The sequence below is a fragment of the Alternaria rosae genome (assembly GCF_020736505.1).
Source record: "Alternaria rosae strain MPI-PUGE-AT-0040 chromosome Unknown BKA58scaffold_6, whole genome shotgun sequence".
NCBI lineage: Eukaryota > Fungi > Ascomycota > Dothideomycetes > Pleosporales > Pleosporaceae > Alternaria > Alternaria rosae.
Genome location: NW_025763575.1, coordinates 903973 through 929768, shown reverse-complemented (window position 1 = coordinate 929768; position 25796 = coordinate 903973). Strand labels below are relative to the sequence as shown.

At 52.4% G+C, this 25796-nt stretch overlaps 11 protein-coding genes across 11 annotated transcripts; 5 read left to right on the top strand and 6 right to left on the bottom strand.

The window, feature by feature from the left end:
- Window positions 1–238: 238 nt before the first annotated feature.
- On the top strand, window positions 239–2337 carry BKA58DRAFT_386576 (glycerate kinase). The gene is made up of 2 exons (XM_046170484.1): window positions 239–1919; window positions 1970–2337. The coding sequence occupies exons 1-2, from the start codon at window positions 735–737 to the stop codon at window positions 2210–2212; spliced, it is 1428 nt and encodes a 475-aa protein (XP_046024169.1). The 5' UTR covers window positions 239–734; the 3' UTR covers window positions 2213–2337.
- BKA58DRAFT_386575 (uncharacterized protein) lies at window positions 2338–4306 on the bottom strand. The gene has a single exon (XM_046170483.1). The coding sequence runs from the start codon at window positions 3897–3899 to the stop codon at window positions 2547–2549; it is 1353 nt and encodes a 450-aa protein (XP_046024168.1). The 5' UTR covers window positions 3900–4306; the 3' UTR covers window positions 2338–2546.
- A 47-nt stretch (window positions 4307–4353) lies between these two features.
- BKA58DRAFT_386574 (uncharacterized protein) lies at window positions 4354–7000 on the bottom strand. Its single transcript, XM_046170482.1, has 9 exons — window positions 6512–7000; window positions 6312–6455; window positions 6207–6254; window positions 5763–6060; window positions 5276–5710; window positions 5009–5219; window positions 4776–4918; window positions 4623–4682; window positions 4354–4563 (listed from the first exon to the last, which is right to left on the bottom strand). Exons 1-9 carry the CDS (start codon window positions 6596–6598, stop codon window positions 4481–4483), a joined length of 1509 nt encoding a protein of 502 aa, XP_046024167.1. The 5' UTR covers window positions 6599–7000; the 3' UTR covers window positions 4354–4480.
- Window positions 7001–7787: 787 nt separating this feature from the next.
- BKA58DRAFT_412094 (glutathione S-transferase) lies at window positions 7788–8636 on the top strand (the record flags this gene model as incomplete). Its single annotated transcript, XM_046172334.1, has 2 exons — window positions 7788–7932; window positions 7990–8636. 2 exons carry the CDS (start codon window positions 7788–7790, stop codon window positions 8634–8636), a joined length of 792 nt encoding a protein of 263 aa, XP_046024166.1.
- Window positions 8637–8676: 40 nt separating this feature from the next.
- Window positions 8677–9833, bottom strand: BKA58DRAFT_386570 (ribosomal protein S7e). Its single transcript, XM_046170481.1, has 4 exons — window positions 9601–9833; window positions 9470–9547; window positions 9265–9347; window positions 8677–9215 (listed from the first exon to the last, which is right to left on the bottom strand). Exons 1-4 carry the CDS (start codon window positions 9682–9684, stop codon window positions 8849–8851), a joined length of 612 nt encoding a protein of 203 aa, XP_046024165.1. The 5' UTR covers window positions 9685–9833; the 3' UTR covers window positions 8677–8848.
- Window positions 9834–9864: 31 nt separating this feature from the next.
- On the bottom strand, window positions 9865–11699 carry BKA58DRAFT_386569 (uncharacterized protein). Its single transcript, XM_046170480.1, has one exon. The coding sequence runs from the start codon at window positions 11276–11278 to the stop codon at window positions 10262–10264; it is 1017 nt and encodes a 338-aa protein (XP_046024164.1). The 5' UTR covers window positions 11279–11699; the 3' UTR covers window positions 9865–10261.
- A 308-nt stretch (window positions 11700–12007) lies between these two features.
- On the bottom strand, window positions 12008–12589 carry BKA58DRAFT_402653 (marvel domain-containing protein; the record flags this gene model as incomplete). Its single annotated transcript, XM_046171741.1, has 3 exons — window positions 12008–12026; window positions 12076–12301; window positions 12361–12589. 3 exons carry the CDS (start codon window positions 12587–12589, stop codon window positions 12008–12010), a joined length of 474 nt encoding a protein of 157 aa, XP_046024163.1.
- Window positions 12590–18176: 5587 nt separating this feature from the next.
- On the bottom strand, window positions 18177–19732 carry BKA58DRAFT_458955 (tRNA modification GTPase mss1 mitochondrial precursor; the record flags this gene model as incomplete). The annotated part of the gene is made up of 1 exon (XM_046174701.1): window positions 18177–19732. One exon carries the CDS (start codon window positions 19730–19732, stop codon window positions 18209–18211), a length of 1524 nt encoding a protein of 507 aa, XP_046024162.1. The 3' UTR covers window positions 18177–18208.
- A 564-nt stretch (window positions 19733–20296) lies between these two features.
- On the top strand, window positions 20297–21551 carry BKA58DRAFT_317561 (ribosomal large subunit biogenesis protein MAK16; the record flags this gene model as incomplete). The annotated part of the gene is made up of 3 exons (XM_046167631.1): window positions 20297–20351; window positions 20406–20904; window positions 21077–21551. 3 exons carry the CDS (start codon window positions 20297–20299, stop codon window positions 21549–21551), a joined length of 1029 nt encoding a protein of 342 aa, XP_046024161.1.
- Window positions 21552–21697: 146 nt separating this feature from the next.
- BKA58DRAFT_191165 (uncharacterized protein) lies at window positions 21698–22681 on the top strand. The gene has a single exon (XM_046165607.1). The coding sequence runs from the start codon at window positions 21853–21855 to the stop codon at window positions 22579–22581; it is 729 nt and encodes a 242-aa protein (XP_046024160.1). The 5' UTR covers window positions 21698–21852; the 3' UTR covers window positions 22582–22681.
- Window positions 22682–23415: 734 nt separating this feature from the next.
- BKA58DRAFT_191167 (general substrate transporter) lies at window positions 23416–25733 on the top strand. The gene is made up of 4 exons (XM_046165608.1): window positions 23416–23906; window positions 23956–24081; window positions 24129–24775; window positions 24828–25733. Exons 1-4 carry the CDS (start codon window positions 23819–23821, stop codon window positions 25605–25607), a joined length of 1641 nt encoding a protein of 546 aa, XP_046024159.1. The 5' UTR covers window positions 23416–23818; the 3' UTR covers window positions 25608–25733.
- Window positions 25734–25796: the final 63 nt, after the last annotated feature.

The window sequence follows — 25796 nt, the reverse complement described above, 5'->3', positions numbered from 1 at the left end:
CGGCTACTGCCACGAGATGATAAGCTTTTCTCCGGTGGAGATTGATCAACGACAGCAGCCTTCTTTGTAGACGTCAGCTACCTGGCTGTGCTCGGTTCTTCTTGCCAAGCAGGTACAGCTTGGTTACTCGCTAGACCGCTTGGTGAAGACACGTGCAATCGCCGCGATTGGCCAAAAACGAGACCTCAAGAAGAAAGTGGGTCAGTCAAGAACTTTGGGTATGCGGGATTAATACTAATCAAGAGATCAAGAAAAGCCAACCATGACTTAGAGCTATACACCTGGTAGTACGAATGCCAGCAGGGCTGTGTTGTAGTAGTCGTCATTTCCGGCTATGCCACGATACCATGAGCTGGGAAGTTCGGCTTGTATGTTTCATGAATGTGTGAGTACTTGCAGCTTCAATGACGTTGATGCCATGGTTTTGAGGCTGGAAGTAACACCTCAGGTGGCGTTTCCAAGTGATGCACCGGAAATAGCTCTACGGGCTATGTCGCACAGGTCTATCGTGAGAGCGTGCAACTCCAGACGAGCAGAGTCTGGGACCAAGATATAAGGATGTCGTAGGTCCATATGATGATGGTATCCAATCACGCAAATCAATTGACGCACGCTCGCTCTACATTACCACACTCTCACGCTCGCTTTTCGATTTCGACATCATTCGATCAACGTCCTGCCTCATTAGCATTATTCGTGATTGTCTACTCAGCTTTACTCTCTTCGTGTCAAACATGCTCGCCAGCGTGTCAGCAAGCAAGGAGCCATGTGCCCACATTGCTCCTGCCGCGACGACAACACTTGAGCCACACCTCACACGACTCCTTTCGTTAAACACATTCGACTTGCCGCAACAGCAAGCAGAAGACCTCGCGCACTCGGCGTCGGCGGTGCTACCCACTCCAACGTCAGATATTCTAGGCGGACACCCACTGAGGATTCTGGTGGCACCGTCAGGGTTTAAAGAAAGTCTAGGCCCAGAACACGTGGCTGATGCGATCGAGGCAGGCATCCGAAAGGTGCTCGATCGCAGTTCCGTTATCCTGCGCAAAATTCCTCTGCATGACGGTGGAGAGGGCTTTGCTCGTGCATTGGTAGCGGCCCATGGCGGATCTATCGTCGACGTGCCAGTCACCGGCCCTACTGGATCGGCGGTAGAATCGCACCTTGGCTTTATTGGCAAGGACAAGAAGACGGCTGTACTGGATATGGCGGCAGCGGCAGGGCTCCGTTTGGTCCCAAAAGACGAACGCGACCCAACGATTACCACTACGTATGGGGTGGGACAGCTTATCAAGAGAGCGCTCGATGCAGGGTCCACAAAGATCATCATTGGATGTGGAGATTCGGGAACCTCAGACGGAGGAGCGGGGATGCTCCAGGCGCTCGGTGTCCGTTTACTTGATGAAGATGGCGAAGAGTTACCCAAGGCTGGCGGTGGTCGATCATTAGCACGTCTAGCCAGCATCTGCTGGGCTGATGTGCATCCTCGACTACAAAAGAATGCTGGTAAGCCACCCGCGTCTCACCTCCATACCAGTTCTAACGTTAATCCAGCCGAGAAGGTCCAGATAGAGGCCGTATGCAACATCAAGAATGTACTCTGCGGGTCCAAAGGAGTCGCGCGAGTGTATGGGCCGCAGAAGGGAGCTACGCCTGCTCAAGTCGATATGCTTGCATCATCGCTTGAACGGCTGGCGCAGGTTGCTCATTCGACGCTTGGAGAGGACATCTCTCAGACCCCAGGCAGCGGTGCCAGTGGAGGTCTCGGAGCAGGTTTGATGTTGCTCGGCGCTACATTGCGTGCCCGCGCCGAAGCCATCAACGAGTACTTTGAATTTGACCGGGTTTTCGAGAATCAGTGGGATTTCGTCATTACGGCGGAGGGCGCTCTGGATTTCCAGTCGCCAAATGGGAAGGTATACAATCTTTTATCGTTGTTCCTCCATCAGACTACTGACGAAGACAGATGACGACAGAGATTGCTCGTCGCGCAAGGCGGAACGGGGCGCAGGTGGTTGCGCTAGCCGGTACCATCGGGGAAGGAGCAGACGGCTGCTACGGCGCAGGCATCAAAGCCTTCACGAGCATTCTGAGGGGGCCAGTAACCCTAGAACAGGCAATCGTTCAGACTGAGGTATTGGTCAAGGACGGCGCCGAGAAAGTGATGCGCATGATCATGGTAGGGTTGGCTCTTGGACGGCACCGCTGAAGGGGTGCACCGCCCTGAACAAGAGATTTGGGGCCTTGGTACGGCCGCGATGGCGCTGCCACCGGCATTAGGACTCACAGATAGTTTTCTGGATGTTTTTAGCAAGCAATAACGAAGTAATGATGAACGGATGTTAATGGTACCAAGTGAGGGGGCTGGTAGGAACGCGTCGCATCCCACGTCTTTTCGGTTGGGAACTGCTCTTCGCACTAGACTAGCCGTGAACGTCATCGCTGCCCCAGCACGTGCCTGGACGTTCTACCCTATCAAAAGTGTACAGAAGGTACAGCTTCACAAAGCTACATCATCATTTCCTCACACGATAGATCTACCGCTATATCCAATCCGCCGGACTCTTCAACCCCTTCTCCCTGTCCACCCCCTCCGTCTCCCTCGCCTTCACATTAACACTATCCATCTCAAATCCCGCAACCTTCTTGTACACCCTACCAATCTCCTCCAGCTCATCCTTAGGAATAACATCATACACATTCTTGAAACCATCGGGCGCTCTCTCCTCCGCAAGCTGCAAGACGTGATCCGGCCCATTCGCACGATTCGCCATAACGATCTTAGCGGTAGGCGGTAACCTCTCCTGCTCGTATGCCTTCAGCGCGGCTGGAATATCAGAAGTGTTGCCGGAGAGATGTTTAGCGAGCGTTTCCGCGTCGATGATGGCTTGTGATGCGCCGTTTGAACCAATGGGGTACATGGCGTGTGCTGCGTCGCCCATGAGAGTAAGACGGCCGAAGGACCAGGCTTCGACAGGGTCGCGATCTGACATGGGAAACTCGAAGACTTTCTCTGTGTTGTCGATCAGGTCTTTCATCTCCAGGCCGCCACATCTCCATGTCTCAAAGGGTCCGGCAAAGACATCTTTCCTGACGGCTTTGGTCCAGTCGGTTTTGGGGGGTGTGAGGTCCGTGTCGTTCCTGTCGCGTGTGCGTAACTCGGCAATCCAGTTGACTACACTTTTGCCTTTGGCGGCTGCTCGTGCGCTGATGGGGTATGCGATGAACTTTTGGTCGGCATGACCTGCCCACACCATGCTCGCGCCTGTGAGGTACTGATCGCGCTCGATGCAGCCGCGCCAGAGCATGCGCCCCGAGAAGCGTGGCGGGCCCTCGCCGGGGTAGAGAAGCCTTCTTGCTGCGGAGTTGATACCATCAGCAGCGATCAGAACGTCGCCTGTTACGCTTGATTCGTCCACAGGGGCGCCATCTCTTCGGTGAGCGAAGCGCGCTGTGATGCTTTCGTCGTTTTGATCAAACGCCGTCAGCGCATGGTTCAGATGCAGAGCATCGTTGCCAAGGCGTTCTTTCACAGCGCTTAGAAGCAACATCTGGAATTCTCCACGATGGATTGAGAATTGGGGCACCTCGTAACCTGCATTCATCCCTCTTGGCTCGCTCAAAATCGAATCTCCATGACGATTGTAGAAGTTCAGCTCTCCCGTTTTGATGCCAGTCTTTTCTAGGGCCTCAAGCAGACCCAGATTCCGCAGAATCAGAACTGCAGAAGGTTGAACATTGATGCCAACGCCGAGTGTGGTGAGCGTTGATGCTGTCTCGTAGATCTGGACGTCGCTGAAACCGGCGGCATGGAGTGCTAGCGCGGTGGTCAGCCCGCCGATACCGGCACCTGCGATGAGGATCTTTGGTTGCGTGTCGGAGTACAAGAACGGCATGTTGTCAAGAATATTCTGAGGGTAGAAAGATAGTCAGAGAATACAGAATCTTGCAGTCGCATGTGTAATGAACTATATTCACTAAGAAGTCGGTCCTATCCCGTGTCTTTGTCGAGGGATTACGTTAGAAGAGTCTCCGACCATATTGCCGAATCCAGCTGCCGCGGCTTGCATAAGGCCGCAGGACAATAATCGCCATTATTGCTTGTCCCGTCATATTATCCGCCTCGTCGTCAGTGTCTGTGTGCTTTTCGCGTGGGCTTTGTGCGGAGTGTGGGGAAGAGAAAAGGTCTAATCGACTAGTCGCCTGTGCTTTGGCCGAGGTCGGTTCTTGTGTCGCTCTCGGAGCCTCGCAACTCACCACCAATCTGTTAGTAGAAATATTACGGACGACTCGTCACACTACCCAAAATATGGTTCACGTCCATTCATAAGTTCATGAGAAATAGCTTGATGAAGGCGAGAAATGATTACCAATTTTATACTATCTAGACAACATGGCCGTACCGAGACCTCCATGGCCGAGATGAATTCAAGGTGAACTGATACCTTGATCCATCATACTTGTCCATCTCACTTAACTAAGGAGCATAATCTGCATTGTCGTCCTTGTCGTACCTGACGTATTTGACCTTGTCCATACCATGCGTAGCACGGAGATGGCCTAAAGAGAAGCAAAATATCAGCGAAGCTCCAGTGTGTTCTCACGTCGATGGTACCTACAGTTTTCTGGGAACGAACAGTATCCATGGTCGCGCTCAAGAGCGCATTGGTGACCCAAATCTGAAGCCACGATGTTAGTACGGCCGCAGATCCATAATAAGACGAGGGTGAGAGACATCGTGGCGTGACGGCCTCTTCCGCGTGTGTACTTACAACAGTCAATGTTCTCGCAGCCTTTGTTCTTGCAAGCCAGACTACGTGTCTTATAGCGCAAGGCATTCAGCTCGGCGGGTGTAAGCTTCGGCTCGTGTTGGAAGTTGCAGAATTTTCCATTCTCGCAGTAGCCACCAAGATGCCTGCACCGTGTATTAGCAAGGTCTCAATGGCAACAGTGAAGCACTGGGAGCTGCTCGTCGTAGTCCCAGCAGTCTAAAGTGACAGCTTACCAATGATTGCACATCTTCTTGCCGACTTTCTTCATGCGTGCTTCGAGCGAAGCTGCGGCAGCAGGATCTTTCGATGGCAATGGCTCATCCAATCTCTGACCAGCTTTGTTGTAATAAGCGTATTTCTTCTTAATGTTTTTCTTAGTAGCGGCCGTAGTAGGTGCGATAGAAATGCTGCCGTTTTCAGGAGCACCGGCTTTACCAACGGTGGCTGGTCTTTTGTTAGCAATGCTTCTAACGGCAGCGACACAGGGATACGTTGCTTACCCCAGGAAGAGTCACCATTCGACTCGCCAGGTGCGGCAGCTGAGATAGGAGTTACGCTAGGTGATGGAGACGCGACTGAGGCTCTCGGAGTGAATGTAGGTGATGATGTGTTGGTGTTGTTTGTGACGGAACGTGGGAGTGGTTGTACTACGGCCTGTACCGGCGACTGTACAGCCAATTGGCCGAACCCGTTCACTGGAGGTTGGTAGTCAGGCAGAGGCTCGCTCTTGAAGACGTCGTCGAAACGAGCGCGCTTGAAGTTGGCTAAATCCGTGAAGCCGCGGTACGCAGGTGTAGTCTCCAGGAGTGTGATGCGACTGGATTTGGCGGTATCGTGCTTGAAGTGTTCGAGGTTTAGTAAGTATCCTGCGTCATGGCAACCACCGAAGACGATATGACGGCAAGTGGGATTGTCGCTAAAGGTACGAAGCATTTCTGCAGGGCGAATGTTAGTATCAATCACTTGCAATTGGAGAATATGCAGTACCTTTAATCTTGTGATCGGCTCTTTCCTTTCCGTGACCGACGTCGATAATACTAAATAAGGGCTGATTGACGCTGAAGCGTTGCGCAAAAGCTCGTAGATCCTGAGGAGATCGAAGAAGGCCGACCGACGCCAACTTCTGCGCGAGCTTATCGAGACTTAGATAGACCTGAACCATAACCGGCCAGCTGCCCGAGCTGTTGTACAACGAAGCAACATGGTCGCGAATTGCATGATACAAACGGGACGCAGCTTCTGAACCTCCATCACCACCAGCGGCTTGGAGTAACGCATCTTGAAACTATAAGTCAAGAATCAGTAACCAAATCTTTCGACTGTATGTTCGCGTCGCCACAACCTGTACATGTTGCCGACCATACTGGGCCAGCGTTGATATACAGTTGCCACCGGACTATGATATGGATTCAAGGACTCGGAAATACTTACGATAGCTCCATCCCCATCGATTAGTGCCAACACAAATGAACTTGCTTCCTGTAGCCAAAGTCAGCACGCGAATCGGCAATGCTGACATAGCAGCGAGTAACGCACCAGCTGACGTGTGTAATCTCCCACCAAAGCCTGCTTCTCATCCACAGTCCTTTGATAATTCCTCCTGATATCTCTTTCACTCAAATAGTCATTCTTCAAGTTGGCGTGCTCTTCGGACAATTCCCGATACTTTGCTAGAATTTCCTAATGATTGATTAGTACTTGTCGCTCGGCCGCACACGCGACTCAGCGACACGTACGGTAACAAACTGCTCTCTGGCCTCATCAGATGCGCGAAAAGATTGCATCTGATGAATGAGTCGATCGTATTCATTGTAGCTTGACATAGTGGCGAAATTGTTATGGCGAACAACAGATTGTCCAACCGTGCTTCGGTGCGGGTAGGATGAGCTGAAGGCAGCACTCGTGGGTGATGAGTTTAGCGGGCGTGGAAGAGGGTCTAGGCGGGAAGTCTAGACCTGAACGGTGTAGGGCGGCCGATCACGTCTCCAGGGCTGTTCCTCCAGGAAGTTGCGATCTAACGGGACTGAAACCGAGACAGAGATTTGGATAAGCAGAGACATGGAGCGCCTAGAATCTCCTCGAGATTTGCATCTGTGGTGTTGGTAGTTTTGTAGCAAAAGTTTGATTTCTCGCAACATGGCGCAGCCCTTTTCCCGCATGAGAGCTGCTGCGGTGGGCCATGGGAGGCACAGGCGAGCGTATCGCCTTCTGCCCTCTTCCGTAACACGAAACATTATTGACAGCACACAGCCCGATGGCATGATAATGCGAAATTATTACAGAGCATGTGGAACCATGATAGGTGCCCTCGTTGATTATTGTGTAGCATCCCGTCTGCGACCGCTGAACGGAACTTCATCTAGACTGACGGGGAAGGGTGCACGAAGCGACGTAGGTAACATGAACGTTTCCAACGATCGCAATCGCATAGCATGTGAGTGCGGTCGATGATCTCAGATTATAATGCAATTGACCCACAAGTTCTGTGTATAAGTTGCTTGAAACCTGTTCGTTCGTGCCTACCCCTCCTGCTCAGCTGCCGCTGAGCTCCCCCAATTTTCGGAACCCATTCCGAGAGCCTGTACCTAGGTAGCGAGACATCAGCGGCGACAAACAGAACAGCCAATTGAATCCATCTCGGTGACCAGCTTGACATTGCTGGGAAGTGAACTACGACCACTTTAGGCCAGCTGGCAGGTTAACTTGCATCTGATGTCCTCGCATTGCTCGGTCTCGGCGCAATTCCGCATCTGATGTCAGCATGTACGATCTGGCAGTCCAACCACAACTCCACAATGACGCCAAACACTCTGCATAGAGCACGCCGAGCGGCAATGGAACGTCAACCTGACATGGTGCTCTCTTCCCCTCGTTATAAACGACTAATAAGGCAGCTGTTGCAATTGCATGCTTCGCACCACCTTTCGAGCTCTCCTTTCCCATCATATCTTCCTACAGCTGTCTAAACACCACACTCAAATCCCAATTGCGCTTCGATACCACACTACTATTATGTCTGCGACCAAGAAGGCGCGTACCCAGCCTCCATATGAGCTGCTGTACTGGCCTGGCATTCCAGGACGTGGAGAGTTCATCCGCCTAGCGTTCGAAGCAGCGGGCGTCTCCTACAAGGACGTTGCCAACGAGTCCGAAGATGGTACGCACCACACGCTTCCATCGCACAACGTATTGGTATAGCTAACGACACGTCCAGGCATGAAAGTCATCAGCTCCCTCAATGACCAATCCTCCACGGGCTCCGACGGCAACCCACCCAGCTTCGCCCCACCTGCCCTGCGCATCCCCGGCGAGGGCAAGAACGGCGCCGCGCTGCTGATCTACCAGACTCCCTCCATCCTCTCCTACCTCGGTGACAAGCTCGGCCTCAGCGGCGCAGACGAGGCGGAGAAGTCGTGGATCCTGTCGCATACGCTGACAGCGCTGGACCTCAACAACGAGGCTCACGATACACACCACCCCATTGCGGTCGCGAAATACTACGAGGATCAGAAGGAGGAGTCGATGAAGAAGGCGACAGACTTCCGCGAGAATCGCATTCCCAAGTTTCTGGGCTTCTTCGAGCGCGTGCTCAAGGGCAACGAGGCGCAGGGACAGGGAAAGTTCCTTGTTGGGGATAGTCTGAGCTATGCTGATACTACTGTCTGGCATGTGCTGAGTGGGCTGGAATTTGCGTTCCCAAAGGAAATCGCTGCGAGGAAGGAGGACTACCCGACCTTGTTCGGGACCTTCTATGACAACGTCAAGGAGACCAAGGGCATCAAGGAGTATCTCGGGAGTGAGAGACGAAAGCCCTTCAGCATGGGTGTGTTCAGGCATTACCCTGAGCTGGACAGGCAGTAGACAGTTACCATAGTCAAGGCAAGGACAGCCATCACGAACAGTAAAAGAAATCAATTGCAAATGGTATCTTGAAGGGGTGCCCAATACAGGCTCATGTCATCTCATTCTCATTCCTTTTTGATGCCGGTACATGACGCATAACCGAAGCCCTGCCGTACTCCTGACCCATGAAGATATAACGAGATCGACCAAACCCAACGAACCGCCTAGATCTAGTAGTCGGTCTGCTGGCTCTGGGGGAACTCGAAGTTGACGCCCTTGCCAGTGAGGCGCTTGTAGACCTCGCTGTAGGTGTCGAGCCTGTAGTCAACACCACCGCGCTCCTTCTCGTCAAGGACAACCTTGAGGATCTTGCTGCCGTCCTCACGGGTACGGAGACGCTTGCCGACAATCTCGACGGGGTAGACGAGGTCGGTCAGGATGGCGTCGTGGACAGCGGTAAGAGTCCGGGATTGGGGACGCTTCTGGGTCTGGTTGGTGCGCGAGCGGTTGGAACGCTTGGGGCGGGGAAGAATGCGGCGGGAAGCAACGATCAGGACGTGGCGGTCGGAGAACTTCTTCTCGAGCTCACGGGTGAGACTGAGAACCGTTAGTATACGAATTGCATAAATTCGTGAGCGTAACATACCGCTGCTGGGCCTTGTGCCATCCGGACAGAAGGGGAACAGGGACGAAGATGACAATAGCCTTGCGTCCGTGGCCAACCTCGATCTAAGAATCCTGGTGTCAGCATGATGTTGCTGCCCAGTGCCCACCGCCTCTTCATTTATAGGGTATGGGTGTAGTGTGTGTAGGCGACGCTCGAGAGCGCATCGTGGTTCGGGGTTTCATACCTCGCGAGCAGAGACGAACTGGAGAGGGCGCAGAGAAGCCTTCAGGTCGGGGACGTTGTTCTCGAGGTCAGTCAACGCCTATCACAAATGTTAGCCGTGGTCGTCAGTGTGCAATTGACCGGTGAACTTGCGCTGGCGATGCTGGTCTCAATCTCAGAGGGGTTCTGCCTCGAGGGGCTGTTGGGCGCGATCTTGTTCAGCGAGTTGGCGGACATTTTGGCGGCGTGATGTCGAGCTGGTCAGAGTCTGAAAGTTCGAGGTGTCGGTCGTGAGCTGAGAATTAGAGACGGCAGGTGTGCTTCAAGCGAGGCGCTAGTCTGCTTTCGGTTGTTAGCGTGAACGCGGGACCCATCACCAACGATGCGCTTTCAGTCTCGCATTGCCTTCGCATTTATCCACAAACATCCTCACAATTTTGTTGCAAACAGACAAGCTCGTTTTCCGAGCGCGGATAGAACTTGAGACAGGCAGTGCTCGTCGATCGATAGAATCGCTGAAAGCAGTGCCCCTCGAAACGAGGTACACCACCTCCATGGCTCATGCACGAGGCTGACAGTAAAGCTTCCCGTTTTGCATCATTATATTCATTCAGAGTTTAAATCACGCACGCTCCTGCTAGTCATTCTTCCTAATCAACGAAGATCCTCGATCTCTTTTGGAGTATGATTCATTCGTCTATCTCTGTATACACCACGAACAACGCGTCGACAGGAAAGGCAACTTTTGCTAAGACTGTAAGCATCCAGTCATCTTCCGCGGGAATTTTTCCCCTTTCGCAGTCTTTTTCCAGACTCAGTTCTCTTCCAGCACGCTCCTACAGTCCGCCTCCGCCACAATCTGGTCCCGTATCTCCTCCATCGTATTCCAGCGCTTGCTCGCCTCCTTCTTGCCCGTACGCGTCTTCATCATCGCCACATATTGGGAATGACGCTCGTCAACTACATGACAGACCCGTCGGACCGTACCATTACCACGCGGCTGATTCGCGCCCCCGTACACTGTGCCACGTACAATTCCTAGCGCACCCAAGCCATCAAGACGATCGGCATCTTGCACGATCTGCAGAGCAGGATATGCCATACATTGCTGAGCAATAAGTTCGGGTCTGCGCAGTTCACGTGTGAAAGAGACCAAAGCTGCAACGTGTGTCGCTGGACCCCGAATGTAGGGTGGGCATTCAGGAGCAGCTTTCTTGATGAACGCCTCAACGGCGTCCCTTTGCCGCTCTTGTTTGTCATGATCTGTCACCTCCTTTTGAAGCTCAAGCTCAAGCTCAAGCTCATCAACTAGGTACTTGTCATCCGCGACATCGTGTACCATAGCCGCGACGAAGATGACTAAGGGGTCGATATTGCAGAACTCCTCGCGATGCTTCTCGGCGCCCCAGATGTGGTGCGCATTGAGGACGACTCGCTGGATGTGCTCGTAGTCGTGCGAAGGGTCGTAGTCTGATGAGTTCATCAGGGTCCTGACGGCGATGTTGAGCTTTTCGAACCAGAGCCTGTGCTTTTCGGTTACCGCGGTACCATTCATCAGCTTGTCCAGGGAAAGAAGCCGGGTGTCACGCTCGTCGTTTCGACGCTTGGGAAGGCTCTTGAGCGAGCTGAAGGGTGACGACGAGTGGGAAGAAAAGGCTTCGTCCGCGATCGCCGCCAACGTCTCAGTGGGGGCCTTATTCGGTTTTGTGTATTTTCCGGAGCTGGATACGCGACGGTGAATGCCCTTGAAGACTTGGTCCACCTTACTAGTTCTGGTCTTGTCCTCCTCAGACATGGTGGGTGTAATGATGTTCGTGGGATTGAACTGCATAAGGGTGTTGATCTTGAGACTCGATCCCGAGTGGTGATGGGTCGTAGTAGATTGATGGTCAAAGATGGTGGCTAATTAGTGGTGGAGTAAGAAAACCAGTGAGAGAGTGTACCACTTTATCGAAGGGGGAGAGAGCAGTCGCCCGTGCACTGAAGAGGCTACAGTGAACTTTCACTCCGCTTCACCGTTTCCAAGTCACGGAATAGTGCTCGTTGAGTGAATGCGGCTCTTCTGTTGGTGTGACTCGACCTGTGAAGAGGTCAATAGGTCTTGCGAAATATATTTCCGTACATCAAGAAAAGCCACGTCGTCTGGAAGTATTTCGACACATCGCTTGTCAGGTTCAGGGTCTCTCGGCTCATTTCTGGCATGAAACATTAGAGCCGCAACCAAAGAATTTCAGAGAGATTTCACAGTTGCCGTGTACACGATCGCAGTAAACATGTGAAGCATTACTATGGAAAGACATATCTTGATATCGTGCAAGCGAACAGTTACTAGTGAACAAAGAAAACAAACCCGGTGCAACTCCTCGCTCAATGGGGTATTCATATTAGCTCGTAAGCGGAGGAACATGTTAGCAAGCTGCTAGCGAACCATCCTGATATTGTCTCCAACAGCCCAACTCAAGCACACACCCAAAGGGTGGCCTCTCGCTCGTCGAAGCAGCGCTCAGCTGGCTTGAGTATGGTACTGGTCGATCGATCGTTGTCGGTAACGCACTCGCGTTTAGACGTGCGAGCCACGACTGCATTCCCGTTAGCCAAATTCCCACAGAACACCAGCACAATACTTACGCAGCAGCCTTGCGGTTGAGACGGTGCACCGTCAAAATACCAAGCACACCAGTAGCGAACCAAAGGATCATAGACAAGAACGAGAAAGCCTGAGCAGCCTGCCATTGACCACAAGAGTTGTCGCGACGGAAAGACACGCCGCCCCAAGCCCACGCGCTACCACATCCAGAGCCGTTGAACCAGCTGACGAGGAGGCCGAAGACAGCGGCCCAGCCAGCGGTGAAGACTACGCAGTTATTGTTAGTAGGTTGTTAGGGTAATGGTAACAGAGTTGGGAGGACTTACTGAAATCGGATGTGTAACCAGTGATACTAGAGCTTGTGGGGATGGCCCAGATGACAGCGAAGAGGACAGAGAGGGATGACCAGATCACTGAGAAGATCAACCGGCCTAGAGGCCCCTGGTCGTATCGAGAACGTTGGTAGAGGAAGTATGCTGTGAGACCAAGGACGATGGCTGCGAAGACCCATTGCGCGGTGCGCAGGATGATCGAGAGAAGACGTGTGAAGAGCATGTTGCTGGTAAGTATGGGTATCGAAAAAAAAGCAGTCAAGATATCAGGTGTGATGCTGATAAGAAGCAGTACTCGGAATGTTGCGAAGCTGTGGATGTGAAATTTGATGACTTCAAGCTGCCAGTATATATACACCTGGCACCCTACGACTGTGCCTTGCTTGGTCAAGAGACGTGACAGCAAACGTCAGCCACGACCATTGCGTAGCTAACCTTGGCATCCAAGAACAATCATGATCATGTTCCTAGGGTTTGCCCTCCCTGGCCTCGTCAGTCACGCATGTTTCTTGTCTCCAAAGACATTGTGGCTAGTGCTGTGCAGGCCGCATAGCCGTGCAGATCACTGGTTTCTTAGCGCATTCGCTTGGGTATGAGATCATTAACCCCTGCCGTGACGCGTGGCGCAAACAAGTGGCGCAGCAGATTTCGTCGCGGTGGACTATGAAAGGCAGGAACGTCGCATAGTAATTGCCGATATCCGTAATGTTCTGGTGTTTTCTTGACTGTTGGAAGCGTGCCCAGATTAGCCGGTAATGGTGATGATGCGTTGGCCTGAGCGCGTTGGAGCGACAGCAGGTTTCTTTGAACGAGCAAAGGACCGACCTGGATGAAGGGCTTTGGCATGCGACGTGGCTATGTGCTTTTTGGGGATTGGTTTTGCAGCGCTCACTATGACCTTGCCTGCTACATCGTGAAGGCCCGAACAGACGACGCCAAGGATTCTCCGCAGCAGCAACGTAATCATCCGCTATCTCGGGAACAGCCGTGAACTTAAAACCAGTCACCGCTTGGTTTGTAGGGCCCGAACAAAGGATACCCTGGACACTGAGTAGTCTCTCCAGTCGTTGGGCTTCATCTAGTGGACCGTTATGTAGGGCTGCGCTGGCACCAAGCCACCGACTTACGTAGGGCGTGTGCACCGTCTCTCGAAGAGTCTCCGATCTGGTAGCCTTCTTATCATGGGGTTAAATTGTAAAACCTGTATTTCGGGCGTGTTTCATAAAGATGTTCGATGTCCTCATTCTTGTTGAGACTGGATGCAGACTGGCAAGTGGTCGCTCGTAGCACTCATTCGAAACTGCGTAACATCGGAACTCCGTAGGTACGCATATGAGGATACGAACATACGAACCCAAACGCTAGAAAGCGCGTTGAATGTTCTTTGCTAGTCCAGGAGGAAGATTGGTTACTTGCGATGCTGAACTGAAGTGGTACCGTGAGCCGTATACCTAATTACTTGGTTCAGTATGACTCCCGCCTGTCTCTATCGAAGCGAGTGCTTTAGTATCGTGCGTCGTTCCATGTCCGAGATCGTAAGCTAAGTTCTTACAACACCGATCGCTTTTACTTCTTCGCTTTTCACTGAACGTCGAGGGAGCTTCGTAATCCACATGTGACATCCCAATCCAGTAGTCTCCACGCCCCAAAATAACCCAAATCCGCTCTTCATCTGACTTAAATCTTCCCAAATACCCTCAGATAGGCAAAATGGCTGCAGGTGACATCTGTCCCAAAATACATCTGGGCTACTGCAGGTCCAGCCAATGAGCTGGCTTAGCTTGACAGCTACGCGGAAATACCTAATCGGGTGAATGCGCTGACATGACGGCTCAGTCAGCCCTACAAGCGGTTGTCGCGCTTGTTTGAAGAGTGCATGAGTGCAAGATCGGTATGGCTTGAAGTCCTATTTTTGGGGGGCTATCTAGGTGGAAGCGAATTTGCAGATATTCTTGTATCCAAGAGTCAAGCCGAGTAGACATGTTGCGAGCTGGGCGCGTAGAGCTTCGTGTCGGTGATGTATGCGTCTTTGTGTGAGATATGAAGGTCGGCGAAATGTGCAATGTTGGTGTGGGTGTATCGTATAGCCCTCTGTCGCCAATACTGCCAGTGTCATCCTCCGATGTAACCTCATTTGTTTCCGAGGCGTCCGCCAATCGCCTGGCTCGTTAATCGATAGCGATAAAGCACGCGTGCTATACGATCGAGTATGCCTACTATTCAGCCTTGTGCTTCGGTAAATCGCATTCATCTGCATCAGTGATCCATTCATCACCGGTGCCCATTGCCCTGGGTACCGATTGTAATCGGAGTTCATAGATAGTGCCAGGGGTTTGCGCTGCCGCAATGCATCATAACTTCTTATCCACGTTGCCGGGATGCCGTGACGCATGCTTGCTCGTTTACATCCTTCCTGCTTCCGTCACGCGAGTGTGGCGCTTCTCCCGATGCCGAGTGGAACGAGAAGCCGAAAGAACGTGAGCGTCTATGCAAGTTATATTGGCCAAGTCTTACACTTGTTGCTTCCGCACGGTATAGCATCCGTTCTGATAGGACGTACCAGTATATGGATAAGGCTGATCGAGGCTTGTTCAAGCTTCTGGGCGTCTTCGGGTATGTCGCTGTCCGAATGCTGAATTGATATGATTTGCAGTGTTTACTGTCCGTACGGGAGAAGAGTGAAGGTTGACGGAAATTCGGATCAGCCAGTCGCGACAACGACCAAGAATGAACTAGTCGCATAGTCGCCGGTGACTCGTTACTTCACAGCCCTAGTGGACACAACCCTCGTCTTCAGCCCACGTACCGCATTGCGCGAACTCTGTTCCTGCATCGACGTATACCATCCCGGAGGCGTTTCCGACCAAGTTGGTGTATGGCAGCGGCAACTAACCCAATCCAGGGCACAACAACTGCGCATTATCGTAACAAGGGGCTTGGAGTGCATCCAGCTGGACATTGTGCGCTGAAAGGAGGAGTACCGGAAGACTCATACTCCGTCATGATCGGGCTGCACACGTCGGCGACTGCCGCGGACACAATGCTCCAAACGCAGCATCATTCCCAGCTTCCAGGCACCAACGGTCGGGCATGGGTGTAGAGTTCCCCCGCGCGACATAGCAGGCATATGGGCGGGTAAGGCTCAAACGCACTGCCATGCACTGTATCCCCCGGTGGGCTCGAAACAGCATCTTGGCCACCTGAGCAGCCCTATTCGCTGCTTCAGACGACCCAAGCCCATGGGGCGGCCTCCAAATGTGGAACAGCAGGTTGCAACGCTGCCCAGAAGGAGTTTGCGCTCGCACATGGCTTGCAGGCATTCGTGTTACACGTCTAGCATTGCCCTCCCCAGCGGTCCACGGAAAACGGCCCTGTCCAAGCGAGATGCAGCACAGCAATCGTCGGGGGATCGCGATGGATGGGTAACAGTGTGACGAGCACGATAATTGACTCGAAACTGCAAGTCTCCCGAATGCGCGACCGACGGGAAACGATGAATTGCCTCGAAGAGGTTCTTGCGACCTGGTGTGAGTGCACTGCGCAGGTACACTGTCTGGCGTAGGGAAAGATGCTTGTCGGTGATGATGTTGTATGACTGTGTCGTGCGTTACAACAGCAGGCCAATAGCAACACGACCCGCGCTTGTCGAGACAGTACCTTGGCGGGTGCTGCACGCGTTCAGATTGTACCTAACGGCGTGGGGTATTGTTGGTGGTAGTGGTGAAGAAGAAGACACATGTATCCTGGTGAAAGAGGTATAAGCGGTGCTAGGCAGATATGCGTCGTCAACGCAGAAACACACCTTATTCGTCATAGCACGACGCACGAGGACTGAAATTCCCTCTGCTTTGCAATCGCATTCCCATAAAGTCACCAATGAACACCTGTGTCGCACAGTTTCCGCATGGTTCCATGTAATCAGCAGCAGGGATGCTATCAGCCGCGCACGCTGCTGCACGCTCATCTTATCCACCTGGCGCGTGCACTGCATTGCGGCTCCAGTTTCCCACCCGCGGGCACAGGTCCCCTCTCACTGCCACGCACCCACCCACAGACCCTGAAACTTATTCCTGTCTACCCAAGCAGACGGCTTCGCGTGCTGCGCAGTCGTCCGGCGAGTAAGAGAAAATGATGACTAGATGCCTTGTTCGTGGCTTGAACCAGGGTCCGTCCGCCACCAGTTCCCGCCGTTCTGGTTGGTGGTGTAGGGGAGAACAGGTAGGTGAACTGTGCGGTATAAAGACGGTTTGGATGCCTGGACCATGGGAAAGCAGGCAAGCAGAGCAAGCAAGAGATTCCGATCCGTCCCAGTCACCATAGCCGAACGCCCTTTTTCTTCCCTCGTCCTTTCCTAGTCCGCTTTCTTGCATTTTCTGGTGTCTTTGTCGGCCTCTTGTTTCATATAAGTCGAGTCGCTTCTTCCCTTTGAGTCAAAAGTTTCACTCATTCAGCATCCTTTCACACCATCTTCTTCCGTCTTCGACTATTGTCTTATTGTTTCATCCGCGTCTTCCTGCTATATTATACCCCACGCACAGTGTCTTCGTTAGGAACAGCATTGTTCCACTCTGAGACTACACATCTTCAACTACACTTCATTCAAGACACTGCCCTGATGGGTCGCGGCGGCTACAACTAAGGCCTGCGCATTCGTACCAACACCAAAGACCTGGCTTTTTGTTCATCAAGCCCGCACGTCAATCAGCATCAAAGTCGAACAAACAAATCAACCACAATGTCACCACCAAACACTCAAGAAGAATCGGCCAACATGGGTCGCGGAGGCTACAACTAAGCACCACGGCTGCTCCCGCGTTCCCGCAATCCGAAACATTCATCAGCGTCATTGCGGCGTGGTTCATCATGACTACGCCTCACACCATCACACTCCACTTCCCGCCACTTCCCGCCATCCGAATACTCTGCACGAGACGCCTCGAACGATGGAGACCCTCTTCAACTTCCTAGACCTCGGCCATGTACTTCTTCCTTCAGCCTCATATTTCTTTCATCTCTGTATCATCACACATTCTCATATGTACCAACATCTTCTCACTTTATCTCTTATCTTCCTCTTCATTTTTGCTTTCTTGTTCTCAATCGGCATTAGCGAGCGATGGAATTTTGGGCCTGGACACAGGTTATCTGCTATGGATTATGGAATCATGAGAACTGTATGTCACGGCATTTTGGGGCGTTTGGAAAGGTTGGGATAAGCTCTTCACTGAGCGATGGGTAACGGAACTGGGTACTGGATTTAGACAAGGAGTTGTTTGGCGTTTGGCGTACTGCCTTCAAGTTTGCTTCCGGTTTACTCTGCTTTTCTCTTCAATCAAGATTTCCTCTTCCTCTATACCACTGTTTACGGCGTTTTGGCATTTTGAATGACCAGCAGGTTTGGTAGTAGAGCTTCATCACATCTTCCATGACTAGAATAGACAATTGATACCTTGACGGTACCCTCTTCCCACACTACAACATCGTCCTTGCAACCTGTGATTTGAAGCACCGCCAGTACCGTGACCGCGTTCGCTACTTTCCAACACAGAATCTGTAAGAACGTTGACGTCAGCAAAGGTTCGTCATGTGTTCTTCGCGACCGCAGCTGAACGTAAGCCGGCAAGCATCATGGGGAAAGAGTTCGGTTATCCAAACGCCCTATGCAGCAATCGATACTGCACAGACACCCTCTGCTATAAGCGTTGTGGCTTTCCCCAGTAACGCCCACTTAGCCCCCTTCGGATGCAACCGTCTGACTCGGATGGGGGCCAAAATGTAGAACGCCTTGCCAAAGATTCCAGAACGTAACACGACATGAAAGCGAGATACAGGTCAGAGTGACTTACTTTTCGAAAACGACCCCCAACACTTCTTCCACGTCGCCGCTGTCACCCCGGCCTGTGATGCGGGCCAGTGCGTCGGCGGCGGAGCGAAGGCACTCTGCAGCGACCACAATATCGACCTCGTCGGCCTCGCCTGATAGTTCCTCACCGGTTCTGGTAGTATCTGCCGAGGGCTCGGTAACGGTCGTGATGAAGGCGGAAAGGTGGCTGAGACATTCGGAGAGAAGAAGGCGTTGACGCTCGGTTGCGCCTAATGACTCCTGCCAAATGCTGGGATCGGGATCCGAGTCAGGAACCAACGCGGCTGTCATAGACTTGAAAGTATCCTGCAAGATGGTCAGGAATTCCGGGATGTTGTCGCAAGTTGGGTGAAGCGTCGGCCCTATGCATGGCTTGCAAGTGATGAAGCACAGGCGGTCTTTAGGAAGGCCCAGCGCGGAGTGAATCTTTTCTTCCCATTTTGTCCGTGAGATATCAAACGTATAGAGTTGGTCGCGCTTGTTGAGGGCAACGATGACCTCGATGCCGACATCAACACACTGCTTTGCCGTCGCCATAACCTCAGGATCCATCTCGGCTGTGGCGTCTTGAACGACAACCAGCACGTCTGACTCAAGTGCTCGTTGCTTTGCGCGCTTGATGCCTTCTTGTTCAACGGCCCCAACGACGGTCGCGCCTACGACACCAGCCTGGCGAAGGCCGGCCATGTCTCCAATCTTAACAAGCCATCCACCCAGATCCAATCCTATCTCAACCACATCGCGCGTTGTGCCGGCTTCCTCGGAGACGATGGCGGCATCTCTTCCAACAATGCGATTCAGTAAACTGCTCTTGCCTGCGTTGGGTGCACCGAGAAGCGCAACGCTAATACCATTGCGCAGCATCTCTCCACGAACGGCATTGGCAACGTGCGCCTCCATCTGCACCTGCAAGGCACGGACTTGAGTTGCGACGGAGGCGCATAGGACAGCGGGTGATTCGTCAAAGTGTTGGTCTTCGGAGAAATCGATCAAGGCTTCCAGCTCGCCCCGGGCCTGCAGCAACAGCATGCGCCAGTGCTCGTATCGTACTGCCAGTGAGGACGTTGTCCCCCTCACTGAAATCTTGCGTTGCTGCTCAGTCGAGGCAGAAAGTGTCTCGCCTAGCGACTCGATCTGGGGAAGATTCATTCGGTTGTTGGCGAAAGCGCGCCGTGTGAACTCGCCAGGCTCAGCATAGCGGATCTCCTGGCGCTTTGGCTTGCGAACCCCGGGCTTCTTCGCGCATTCAGGTATGGCTGACAGTACTGCACGCACAATAGCCGGGCCGCCATGTACGTGCAGTTCGAGCACGTCCTCTCCGGTCACGGTATTGGGCGCGGGAAAGTAGAGTACGAGGGCACCAGAGTCGAGTATCGTTGCGGGCGAAGGGGGTAGGTGAGGAGTATATAGCTTGCGTAGGGTCGCCTGGCGAGGCTTCGGAAATGCTGTAGAGGGACATAGCCCTTCGTATATCTGCGAAGCGTAAGGAAGGGAATCGATCATGGGGTGGGGGATGCAGACCTGCCTACATGCCGGACCCGAGGCACGAATGACAGCTATTGCTGCCCTTCCGCTAGCAGTAGAAAGCGCATATATTGTCGGTTCTTTAGTATGTGTATGGTACAGACGCGGTTGGGACGTAGTCAAGGTGCGCCGCACAGGATGGAGGGGTCCATGGTGGAGCGATGCGATTCGCGTAACATGGGACGACTGAGACACAGCGCAGATTATTGAAGAAGACGCTCTCAATTGATTAGAAGGACTGCGACGGAGAGATGAGACCACGGCTCTCATTCCGCCAGTTGAGGTTTACATCGTTGTCGCATCTGGAATTGATGGTGGCTCCGCTGCACCTCCGCAATGGCCCGTGCACGCGCTAAGATAATAATTTCTTGAGATCGTCGCATGTCTACCTTCTCACTACAACACCTGTTCCTTTCGCGCCAGAACGCACACACGATACCCCGAAGGCCCCTCTGTTCGTTTTTCGCCGCGTTGAAAGACTACTGCTGAAGGGACCCTCGATTCTGTGTTCACGTGCGTCCGCGGAAGGACTTCATTGCCGCCATGGCCTCGGACGATCTTGTCTGGTCCGTTATTGGAACCGACTTCTGCAGCTTTAGTATGTAGCCTTCTACATTCCTAAAGGATAGTAATGCTAACCCTTTTCACTCAGAACTCAAGACCACAAAAGACCAAACGTTCTGCAGAAACGAACACAACGTATCAGGTTACTGCTCCAAGCAGTCGTGCCCCCTCGCGAACTCACGGTATGCCACAATTCGCTCAGATCCCGCGACCGGTGATTTGTACCTATACATCAAAGCGATCGAACGCGCACATCTTCCGTCGCAATGGTGGGAAAAGATAAAGCTTCCCAAGAACTATGGCCAAGCGCTCGAGATGGTAGACCAACACCTCGCATACTTCCCAAAGTTTCTTAAGCACAAGAACAAGCAGCGCTTGACTCGTCTTACTCAAGTCAACATAAGGATACGGAAACTGGCCAAGGAAGAAGAGCGTCTAGGAGAGCGCCTAGTTCCTAGATTGGCACCCAAGGTCCGACGACGAGAGGAAGGCCGTGAGCGCAAAGCTCTCGCAGCCGCCAAGGTCGAGCGCGCCATCGAGCGAGTGCTCATCGACCGTCTGCGCAGTGGCGCATACGGTGACCGACCGTAAGTTCAAATCCCCTCTTCCCACTGCTGCCATGATTATTATCTTTTTAACCCTGAGATCCTTCGATGAGGATTAAAAACAACAACAACACTCTAATTTTTTAATGAGCACCGTCACATTGTCAAGCATTTACTCATTCTTGGTATGAAATTGAGACTAACTGCAAGACAGGATTAATGTCGAACCAAATGTCTGGAAGCGTGTCATGCGCGGACTGCAGAAAGAGGGCCAACTCAAGGGCGACGAGGATCTGGACGAAGGTATTGAAGAGGAAGACGAGAACGAATACGAACACGAGATGGAGAACGGTGTCGGCGAAGTCGAATACGTAAGCGACATTGAGGGCGAATCCGACGACGAGATGGAGGACTTTGAAGACTGGATAGGCGGACAGAGCCCTGACGAAGGCTCAGGTGACGAAGACGACGAGAGCGGAAGCGGTAGCGAAGAAGATGAGGAGGATGAGTCTGCAGATGAGGATACAGAGGCTCTCAAGAAACAACTGGCAAATCTCAAGCGCAAGCGCCCTGCTGGTCCGCCACCCAAGCCCAAGAAGAAGCCATCGAAGGACTCAAAGGGCCCGAGACGCGAGATCGAATACGAGATGGAGAGAGAGCCCGCCGCGAGAGAAGCCATGCGCGTATGATACCTCTAGCATTGTCACACTATTGGCGTTCAGCGATGGGATGCGGAGTTCGCGTCTTAACGACCTAGGAAAAGCATTTCGTCTTCGCGCCAGATGCGCATTTCCAGCGATTCTCGGGTTGATACGATCTCTTCATACAATGCCTCAATTCTTTATATATTCACTTTGGGACGTCATGAGCCACGGCACGTTTAGTATTCATAACGGTCAGCGAAGTGAATGAATATCATAACATTCAGGCAGGCGCTTCCTCCTTGTTTCGAAAAATCGAAACCTCCAATCAATCAACCACATAACCCATATGAACACTATGCCGTCAGATCAATTCACTTCTTCCATGAGCCTTCCGCCACCTCTGGACGCGGCGAGTGAAGCTGAATCTGTACAGAACGCCTGGGACGCAAATTGCGCACTTGCCGGTCCCAAGATAAGTCTGTCTTCTGTTTCAGAGGCAGTTCTGCCCCCAACGAATGAATCTCCTCCTCAGCCAGATACTCTCCAGTCCAAGCCCACTGACCTAAATGACGATGGCTTTGGCGACTTTGTAACAGCGTCAACTGATCCTTTGAAGCGACCCATCTACGATACAACGGAGAATGAGGGCGAAATGCAGGGGCTGTTGAACTCTTTTTCTGCGCCTGTATGGGAAGCTGATACTTACATCGGTATGGGCCTTGTCGAGCCTGTCATCGCTGGGATAGGTATGTTCAAACGGACGGTGTTACCGGCAAGAAACCTGGCTACCTGGAAGCTGAACAAAAGCCGAATGGAGATGATTGTGGAAGAACACAAGAAAAGGCGACTGCAGAAGCCAATGATCTCTGCGACCCCCACACCTGCCCCATCTCCTACAAAGAAGGACGCAACAAGGCCCGCCACTAGTTCAATCGGGACCAAGTTAGACCAGTATCTCGACACATACAGGACAGTGATTTCGGCGTCGGACTTGAACGGGGTGATGCGACCAGTAAATTTCACAGAGCCGATCGATGCGTTGATGGAGACGGAGCGTAAGGCCTGGGGACCTTGAGTATGGAGATAGTGGCCAGACCACTTCATAGATATAACAACTAGTCATCTCGGGTAAACAATGGACCTTAAATGACTCCAAATGCCATCGAATCGAAGATGTATGCATGTGCGATGTGATCCGTATACTGTTTGCATCATCGCATCAGTTAGACGCGTGAAAGAGATGCAGATAACGATGCTAGCGGCATCTGATAGAAAATGCAACGGGTGTCGAAACATGATCGAGATGTCGCATGGGTACTCGCGGTGAACATTACTCCAAAAATGCAGTGGGCCACCTGGGCAGCATCGAAAGGACTCACATGCAAGTTTTTAGTACACCCACAGTGCAACTCCAACTGCACGTTCTCCACAAAGAAGTCTGCCCTAAGCCATCGGCTCCACAGCCTTAATCCGAACCGAGAAAACTTGGTGCTGTCGCGTGGTTGACGCACCCTGTCCCTGATGATCGTAAATCCCGCAAGCTGGATACTTCAACCGGCACACCTACCGTAGAACCATACTCCTCCCCGAAGACTTGGGTTTAACAGCATCCGTCCCTTCGAAACGAGGACATATTTAGGCATCTCCCAGGTTATTCCCACAAGTGCTGACGTGCGGAACTACGCTTTTTGGCAAGCCGCCTAAGCAATTTCTTAGACGAGCCGAAGCATCGGACTAGGCCGGAGCTTTTCGCGCCTTCGCGATGCTTAGCCACCAAGCACCAAAGCGGCGCGAAACACCGTCTTGGTGTGCCCGTGTCGCGAACTTTCACCCTGTTAGCGACATCATAATGCGCCGGGAGTACCTATTGCGGTAATTCCGATGGTTGACTACGAGCTGACTGGTGAAATGCGACGAATCACACAGGGTGACCCTGGTATCCCCGTGCGATCGGGTAGTGTGTCTTTCTCCGCACGCCAAACTCCACGGGGTACAGATCAACAGCGGCTCCAGACCAAACGTCATCGTCGAGAGCAAACTGTGGGGATGACGCCGGTAGACAGGGCGGTTCGGCGTTATTGCTGGGATGGCCGCGTGAGAACGGACTCTACTGTTACATTGGTGGCAGAGAGTCGCGATTGCCCTTTCACAATTCCTTAAGAGGACGTCGCGCCTGCTGTGTCATACCTCATCGATCGCACCTCGCACGAACTGGAAGCGAGCTGGCCTCTGGTATTGTTGTTCTGTCGCGACGCCTTTTCTATTTCGTTGTTTGGCACAACAAGCATTGATCGTTGGTATTACTATACAAGATGGGCAAGTTTTATGGCCTCAAGGGCACTAAGCTCAACATTGCTATTGCTGTAATTGCAGGCACGGATTTCGCGCTCTTCGGCTATGGTAAGTATGCATGCCATCACGGTCGGCATCAGTCCTAACATTGGCTCAGATCAAGGTGTAATGGGCGGTTTGCTCACGCTGGGCTCTTTCATCAAATACTTCCCCGAAATCGACAGCAACAACCCGCCCCCAGGGAGCTCAAAAAGCCATGCCGCGACTATCCAAGCCATCACAGGTAAGCTCGCTCAATATCTAGCTCTGTTGTCTCTAATATTCGTCCAGTCGGTGCCTACACACTCGGCTGCTTCTTCGGCGCTGTGGCAACCATCTGGCTCGGTAACATGCTCGGACGCAAGAAGACCATCTTCATCGGCAGCGCTATCATGATAGTCGGAGCTATCCTCCAAACAGCATCGTACGGTCTCGCTCAGCTCATCGTCGGACGATGGATCACCGGTTTCGGCAACGGCATGAACACAAGTACAGTTCCGACATGGCAATCCGAGACGTCGAAACCACATCGCAGAGGGCAGATGGTCATGATTGAAGGCTCAATGATCGTCTTCGGTGTTATGCTTAGCTACTGGCTCGATCTCGGATTCTCTTTCCTCGAACCCAGCAGCATCGCCTGGCGCTTCCCCATCGCTTTCCAAATCATCCTGGCCCTGTTCATTCTCGTTATGATTCCTGGTCTTCCCGAGAGTCCGCGTTGGTTGGTACTCAAGGGGCGCGAGGAAGAGGCTCTGGAAGTTTTGGCGGCGTTGAGCGACCTTCCCATGGACGACAAGAAAGTCGAGGCCGAATTCCAAGCTGTGAAGGATGTTACTGAGGAGATGTCGCGTGGTGGCTTCCGAGATTGCTTCAAGAGGAACAAGAACCGCAACTTCCACCGCACTGTGTTGGCGTATGTCAACCAGATGTTCCAACAAGTAAGTTTCGCTGTCCCTACAAATTATGCAATACAAACTAACCATACTACAGATCTCCGGTATTAACCTGGTAACCTACTACGCCGCAACCATTTTCGAAAACTCCATCGGTCTCTCGCCCTTCCTTAGTCGCCTACTATCCGCATGCAACGGCACCGAATACTGGATGGCTAGTTGGATCGCTATCTTCACAATCGAGAAGTTCGGACGCCGCTCATTGATGATGTTCGGTGCGGCCGGCATGTCCATGTCCATGGCAGTGCTAGCAGGCGCAACCAGCAACATTGGCAACACGAGCCTGGGTCTCCTTGCCACCGTCTTCCTCTTCGTATTCAACTCCTTCTTCGCCATCGGCTGGCTAGGCATGACGTGGCTGTATCCCGCAGAAATCACACCGCTATCTATCCGTGCGCCCGCCAACGCAATCTCCACCACAGCCAACTGGATCTTCAACTTCCTCGTCGTAATGATCACACCCCCGGCCTTCGCAAACATCGGCTACCAAACCTACATCATCTTCGCCGTTATCAACGCCGCAATGGTACCCTCGGTATATTTCTTCTTCCCAGAGACTGCATACCGTTCCCTCGAGGAGATGGACGAGATCTTCCACAAGGCAAGCGGTCCGTTTGATGTTGTTGGCATTGCTCACAACTTGCCGCATCGCTATGGCAAGAAGGGCGAGCTGCTTGTTGACTATGCGGATACGGAGCAGGCGCATGAGGCGGAGAGGAGGCGGAGCTCCGTTGTTGCTACGCAGTCGAATGGGGGCGTGCTGGCGAAGGAGAACGAGAAGGAGCTTAGGGAGCATGTTGACAATGCGGGGAAGTAGATGGTGGATGATGATGATTCAAGGTGATGAATACACCACATTCTCTGAATGTGATTGTATTGTCCAAATGTATGCCAATGTGTTGTTCAACGTGACACTCCCACTTATTAAGTGAACTGTCCTTTCTTTCTTGTGCTAAACATGGAAGTCTTTGCATCCTACAGTAAGTGTCTGGAATACTAGTAGACG

What these genes read in the sequence shown, in the direction of transcription:
- BKA58DRAFT_386576 (XM_046170484.1), top strand. Translation starts at nt 735, where the DNA reads ATGCTCGCCAGCGTGTCAGCAAGCAAGGAGCCATGTGCCCACATTGCT. An exon ending in TCCAGTCGCCAAATGGGAAG is followed by an intron (nt 1,920 to 1,969) that starts GTATACAATCTT and finishes TGACGAAGACAG; the next exon opens with ATGACGACAGAGATTGCTCG.
- BKA58DRAFT_386575 (XM_046170483.1), bottom strand. Translation starts at nt 3,899, where the DNA reads ATGCCGTTCTTGTACTCCGACACGCAACCAAAGATCCTCATCGCAGGT.
- BKA58DRAFT_386574 (XM_046170482.1), bottom strand. Translation starts at nt 6,598, where the DNA reads ATGTCAAGCTACAATGAATACGATCGACTCATTCATCAGATGCAATCT. An exon ending in GAATGGTGACTCTTCCTGGG is followed by an intron (nt 5,220 to 5,275) that starts GTAAGCAACGTA and finishes ACAAAAGACCAG; the next exon opens with CCACCGTTGGTAAAGCCGGT. An exon ending in AAGAAGATGTGCAATCATTG is followed by an intron (nt 4,919 to 5,008) that starts GTAAGCTGTCAC and finishes TACACGGTGCAG; the next exon opens with GCATCTTGGTGGCTACTGCG.
- BKA58DRAFT_386570 (XM_046170481.1), bottom strand. Translation starts at nt 9,684, where the DNA reads ATGTCCGCCAACTCGCTGAACAAGATCGCGCCCAACAGCCCCTCGAGG. An exon ending in AGTTCGTCTCTGCTCGCGAG is followed by an intron (nt 9,348 to 9,469) that starts GTATGAAACCCC and finishes CAGGATTCTTAG; the next exon opens with ATCGAGGTTGGCCACGGACG. An exon ending in TGGCACAAGGCCCAGCAGCG is followed by an intron (nt 9,216 to 9,264) that starts GTATGTTACGCT and finishes AACGGTTCTCAG; the next exon opens with TCTCACCCGTGAGCTCGAGA.
- BKA58DRAFT_386569 (XM_046170480.1), bottom strand. Translation starts at nt 11,278, where the DNA reads ATGCAGTTCAATCCCACGAACATCATTACACCCACCATGTCTGAGGAG.
- BKA58DRAFT_191165 (XM_046165607.1), top strand. Translation starts at nt 21,853, where the DNA reads ATGAACACTATGCCGTCAGATCAATTCACTTCTTCCATGAGCCTTCCG.
- BKA58DRAFT_191167 (XM_046165608.1), top strand. Translation starts at nt 23,819, where the DNA reads ATGGGCAAGTTTTATGGCCTCAAGGGCACTAAGCTCAACATTGCTATT. An exon ending in TTTCGCGCTCTTCGGCTATG is followed by an intron (nt 23,907 to 23,955) that starts GTAAGTATGCAT and finishes ACATTGGCTCAG; the next exon opens with ATCAAGGTGTAATGGGCGGT. An exon ending in GACTATCCAAGCCATCACAG is followed by an intron (nt 24,082 to 24,128) that starts GTAAGCTCGCTC and finishes ATATTCGTCCAG; the next exon opens with TCGGTGCCTACACACTCGGC.